This window comes from Pinus tabuliformis, chromosome 5_1 (genome assembly GCF_031772625.1).
Source record: "Pinus tabuliformis cultivar Carrire ecotype Pingquan chromosome 5_1, CPIR1, whole genome shotgun sequence".
Classification (NCBI taxonomy): Eukaryota; Viridiplantae; Streptophyta; class Pinopsida; order Pinales; family Pinaceae; genus Pinus; species Pinus tabuliformis.
This window is the reverse complement of record NC_142305.1, coordinates 734,788,003-734,794,149: the sequence shown is the minus strand read 5'-3', so window position 1 is coordinate 734,794,149 and position 6,147 is coordinate 734,788,003. Positions and strand designations below refer to the sequence as shown.

The following is a 6,147-nucleotide window of genomic DNA, read 5'->3' as shown; positions in this document are numbered from 1 at the left end:
AATTGACAATTATAAATAGAAAAATTTAATAGTTTAAAATGTATATTTTAAATATAAAATTGATAATTATGAGTAAAAAAAACACATTATATTTCTATATAATTAATAAAACATTTTATAAAATTGTTATATATCTTTTTTACAACAACCATATAAATTAAATGGTTGATAAATGTGATATCAATTAATCTAGAATAAATATCAAAACACTTAATTTATAATATATCTTAAATGACTAAAATTTAAAACATCATAAAAACTAATTATTTTATAATTTCATTTTAAATTATTATAATTATTATTAATTATAAAAAAATTAATATATAAATGTAACATATATTCATTTAAAATAATATGGAACAATATTATTAATTATAAAAATTTACTCATGAAATTCTTAATTCATACATAAATTTTCTTATAATACCATGATATATGGCCGATCCCGTTCCTCCTGCAACGTCCACCACCGTATTTAAATTCTTAAACCCATCATCATAAGCCTTCACAACGGAAGCCATAACCGCACGAGTGTCACTGGCGAGAGCCCTATTAAAAATCTCGTTTTCTTGATGATTTGTTCTGAAATAATCCCATGCGTTCATGCCAAAAGCTTTGCTGAAGGCGGGGCAGCCTTCTATCGTAGTTTCGTGCAGATGCTGCAATCCCGCCCAATGGACCTTACCGGTGGCTGCGAATAATTGAGGGACGCACGCATATTCATTCTGCGCTGTTAGCAGCTCGGAAAGGGCAGTGAGGCCATATCTGTATCGCTTAAACTCTGCAGCCCCCCCAGCGTGTGAGGTCTCAGTGAAGACATTGTAGGAAGCCAAATATCTGAGAAGGCGAAATAGGTATTCCAAGTGAGGTGCCTTCATATTCATATTCGTGTTGCAGGGCGCGGATGCTGCAATGTGGGAAGCGGTGTCCTCTACAGAGAGAGAACGACGTTCACCTCCACCGTGGGTGGCGATAATGTCGGGAATGTTCAGGTTAACGGCTGCCTTCAAGGCCAAGGGCTTCACCAGAGGAAAGATCATGTCGTAGAGTTGCAGTTGGGGCGAGGGAGAAGTATATATTTGGAGGGCGGCATCTGGGGCAGAAGCAGCAGCAGAAGTTGCTGAAAAAAGAGAGGAAGGCTCACCCATGGCTGCGCATTGACTGGGTGTTGCCGGGGAAGACTCATCCATGGCTGCGCAGTTACTGGGTGTTGCCGGGATTATAAAGGTGAAGGGGAGGGCGTATGGCTACAATCCATTTGTTCCTTCATATGTTTTTTTAAACGGAAGAAATCACTTTTGGAGCACCTCTTCCGTGTACATGGTCTTTTTCTGGAGCAGTTTTTCTTTTAAACGGAAGAAATCACTTTTGCAGCGGCACTTCTGTGTACCTAGTCTTTTTCTTGAGCAGTTTTTTTGGTGTCCATACTTTCTATACGATTGGACCATAAATTTGAGGGATCAAAGCTCTACGCATAACTTTGCCAATTATAGCATTCGGGTGAAGATTGCTTTCTATCTAAGTTGAAATTTTATTCATGGTGGATCAAATAAATTTTTTCTTTCTAAAAATCATAAAAAAATAAAAATTAAATAAATATTCAAAACATTTAAAGTGAATTTAAGAAATATTTTCTTTTAAGAAAGAAAATAATTTATATATATTAAAAATATTTTAATGTATCAATTGTATGTAATTTAAAATAAACTAATTATAAAATAGTTAACATTTAGAATAATATTTTTTATTTTCTCTATAAATATTAGGGTTTTTTGTATAGTTGTCTATGTTTGTCTAAATAGAGCATCTTTTAGCCACATTGTTTTGGGAGTTCATAATGAGTCTAGAGCTACTAGTATTCTTCATCAATCTCCTAATCTTGGACATCATTTTTATAGAGTGGCTAGTCAAAGTGGGTTTTCTTGGTTCACAACAAACTCTCCACTAGCTGCATCATCGAAAGCCAGATCCAAAATACTATGTCAAATATAGTAAAATTAGAGAATATATCCAATATATGTAGAATCACCCTCTGATCTAGAAATTTATGGGATTATGTCCCTTAGAAAATTTCTTGATTGGATGGATCCAAAATATATGGAATCCCCATTGTAAAATAGAATTGGATTTAGGGGTCAATGATTTCTGAAAATCATTTTCTCTAGCTTAGAAGATAGATTGAGGGATTTTGAAAGAGGACTATATTTTTCAACAATACAGAGTTCTTTATGCAATTATGGAAGGAGCAGTATAATCCAAAGAAGGAGGATTTCCTTGTAGCCCCAGTGTGGGTCCGTCCATTTTATCTCACCAAATAATATTGGGAGAAGGAAATAATTGAAGGCATTGCTAATGTCATTCAAAACTTTGTCAAAGTATCAGAGGCTACCAAGAGAGGGGGTACACTTCATATATGTTAATCTGTGTTTGCATGAATATCTCCTAGCCTCTTCTAGCCTTCATCGATATTTACTATGAGGATAATTTTTGGAAGCAATTTGTACATTATGAACAAATCCCCTAATATGTGTATCTTATTAGGTCCTATTTGATGAATACCAAGTAAATGTTTAAATAAAACCCTTCTTAAAAAGAGCTAGCTGATTTGGGAAAAATCCCCCAAGGAAGCAGAAATTTAAGTCCATAGGGCACCTCAAATCCTAAACAAATCCCTAGATCTGAAAATAAGTTAGAGACTCCCTCATCTATGAAGGAGTCTCCAAAGAAATTCAACATTCAATCAAGTATGTAATTAGCATAAGGTAAATCCCAAAACCCTATAGAGGTTGTGTGAAAGTTGCTTGAAGAGCATCACAAAAATCCATTACCACAAGAGATGATGAGATCCCCTTTAAACGAATTTGATGTAGAATTCCTAGCAAAATATATGGATTTGGATAACTCATGACGTTTTTCCCTTATGGAAACATGGCATGGAAAATATGTGATGAACATGCATGCTCACAAGGCTATGATAATTAAGGCCTCTCTTCAAAGCAAGTAATTGGACTCTAGTTCCTCATAATCCAGTGTGGATTATGTATAAGGCTTATCTTCAAAGCAAGCAATTGGGCTCTAGTTCCTCATAGTCTAGTCTTTCGGTTCAGGCTATGGATTTCAAGGTGGTTTCCAGGCAACAAAAAGAAGTCAAAAAATAAGGCCATGAGAGAAATATGGCACTGATCCAAGAAGAAAATGAACAATTAGTAAACTCGGGGGAAAGTCATGAAAATGTTAGAGCCATTTCTCCCCTTGAAATCTTGAAACCTCAAGGAGTTTTCTAGGTTTTTATGTTGTTTTGATTACCTATTCTTGGTAGGAAATGTGTTAGTTTCAAGTATCTCTCGGATTATAGTCCTCTTTTGGAAATTCAAGCTATATGTAACTTGCTTTGATTAACGAATGGATCCTTTTACCGTACTACTACCAAAATAAAATAAATAATATTAACAATTTAAAATATTAATAATATCATACATATAAATTGATTTATTTTTTAAATTAATAAATTGATGGAAAAAAGATTTAGTATAGTATTCTTATCTGTAGTAATGAAAGCTAACTGAATTTAAACACATGTTACATTGTACATTTTAAAACAACAAACTATCAAAAGTAATTATTACCAACACATCCATCAAGGTGCAAAGCTCTTTTTTGAGTTTTAAGAGATATATATATATATAATTAAATTTTTATTTTTATGTATTTGATCTAGTCAAAAAGTTTACATAATATAACAGGATAGGACATTACATCTCTTCCATAGTGGGATGGTAAGCACATTTGGAAAAAATTACTTAATAAATGCCCAAAATGATCATAATATTTTTAATTATTTATATTATAATAATTTATTATTATTTTTAAAATTTTAAAATTTTAAATTTATTATAAGTTTTCTTAAATTAATTTTTTAATAATTATATAAAATTTAATATATTATTTATATTCATAATTCAAAATTAATATAAATATTAATCATTTATATTTTTATTTTATTTCAAAAATTAAAATAAGTATTCTTACATTTATATATATATGTATATGTATGTATATATCTATATATATATATATATATATATATATATATATATATATATATATATATGGGTTATCTCATATGGTTGGGAATAATGGTTGTTATCTCTCCCCGCTAATGATGCCATGATGAGAAATATTATGGTAATGATAATATTTTTTTTGCCTCCCTGATGGGGGTGTTTTGTCACCGATCAAATTCTGGTAAAAGAATTAAGTGATTCATGAGAGGTACAATATACTAAATTTTTTTTATGTAAATATGCCCACACCCTGCACGTGTGTCCCTCGTATGGAAAAACCCTTGACGGCCCTCGATAAGCGAACTGGGCCCTCCCCCGACTCTGCATGGTAACCACGTGGCAAAATTACGATCGAGGTATAGGAGATCACCTCGCCAGACCCCCTCATATTAAATGCCCACAACTTACCCTTGGTGATTTCATACACTCTGAGATATTCACTCTAGTCATTCCTTCTGTCTCTTTGGATATGGCGATCTCCTTCTGTGGCGGATTGGCCACTGCAAGAGATTACCCTAATAATAGAATTATACTCATTTATGAGCTCATCATGCGACATTGTCTTGGTTTGCTGAAGTTTGGGTTCAAATGGGACACTTGGCCCTCGTCATGCAAGGTATATGTTTTTCTCTCCCTTCATCATACTAGCTCCCTCATGCTTGCATTCCATTATATAAGCCCTATGTTATTTGCAGGGCGGTGGAACTTTGGAGGCCTAAATGTCAAGAACGTTGTAGTTTGTTTCCTTTTGGAATCCTTGAAGATTATCAAAAGGTTGTTGAATCTTTGGGTTGCAGCAGTGCCTGAAGGTCAGTCATTACCTTCGTGCCCTCCTTCGCTTACAATTAATTGTTGTTGTAGTTTCTATCATTGTTGGTTGTATTAGTGTTTGGGTACTCAAGGTTGTGGTTATTTTCAATGTTCTTTGTGTTGTTCTTGCATAACATAAGGACTGGCTCATCCTTTGAGTTGGTGGTTGTTTTATTCCCGTCATATTTACAAGGCTCAGACCCAATCAGAGTATCCTTTAACAACCCAGTGCTTGTTTGTGGGGTTTGGTATTTGGGCACATTCTCAATTTGGTTTTGAACCCAGTCCTCGCCACTCCCAACTCTTGTCATTACATTCATTCTCACTACTGGTACAGTCTCACTAGTGGGATTTTATTAGGTTTCACTTAATTCTCTTTCATTCCCTAACTTCTCCTCTTTACATTGTAGACACCTTTCTTTCTTATGTCTAGGTGGAAGTACACTCTCATTGTGATATTAGTTGGGTCTTTTTTTGTTCGTTAGTGGTCGTGGCCAAGTGTTTTATTTGCAGGTCTTACAAGGTGACACGTCAATAATTGCTTGCCCAATGGGGTGGAGCGCCAAGGGCATCCTCCTCTAGTCACAAGCTTCTGTTTGGCTGGGATTTTGTGGTGAATTTTTTTAAGCTTACTCCCCTGGAGGTGAGAAAATAAATTTTAATGTTGGAAGACAAGGAATTTGGAGATCACAAATACTTCCCAGACTCTGAGATAAGTGGGAGAAGTTTGAAATGGGTACCAAATCCAAGAAAATTTTGAAGGAGATGACTTCATTTCCTTCACTCAATCGCTCACCATCGCTAAATGGAGGCACTACTTAGCATGGTTAAATGTCATAAGCAATTAGACAACTATAAACTCTTTGCAGTCTAGGGGGAGATCAAATGCATACTACGAGACATCAAATACAATTTGGACAATATAGTGGTAAGGTTGAACCAAGTGGAATGCTATATAGTTTCAGGCTTTGATACTGATTCAAATTGCCATCAAGAAGAGGCTGGAGTTATCAACGCAGTACCTCTCAACAATATTAATGCAAATTTTTCCTTACTAGTGCATAATTCTCTTGCATGTGTCTCTTCGGGATCGACAGTCATCATTTCGGACTAAGTTTCTATCAAAAGATCTCATAATCTTCAGCTTGGAAGGAACCTACATGACATTGTGTTTCTTTTTGAAGCTTTTACTATATTGTGTCATTTTTAGTTATCTTGTGTTACATCTCACATGTTCTCATTAGTATGGTTTTCATGTCTATAACCTATAGTA

General features: G+C 34.3%; 1 protein-coding gene across 1 annotated transcript; it reads right to left on the bottom strand.

Annotated features, from left to right (window-relative positions):
• Window positions 1-386: 386 nt before the first annotated feature.
• Window positions 387-1,190, bottom strand: LOC149167035 ((RS)-norcoclaurine 6-O-methyltransferase-like). The gene has a single exon (XM_089430342.1). The coding sequence runs from the start codon at window positions 1,188-1,190 to the stop codon at window positions 387-389; it is 804 nt and encodes a 267-aa protein (XP_089286468.1).
• Between the last annotated feature and the right edge of the window lie 4,957 nt (window positions 1,191-6,147).

Excerpts from the sequence above, each read along its gene's own strand:
- LOC149167035 (XM_089430342.1), bottom strand. The coding sequence starts at position 1,190 with ATGGATGAGTCTTCCCCGGCAACACCCAGTCAATGCGCAGCCATGGGT.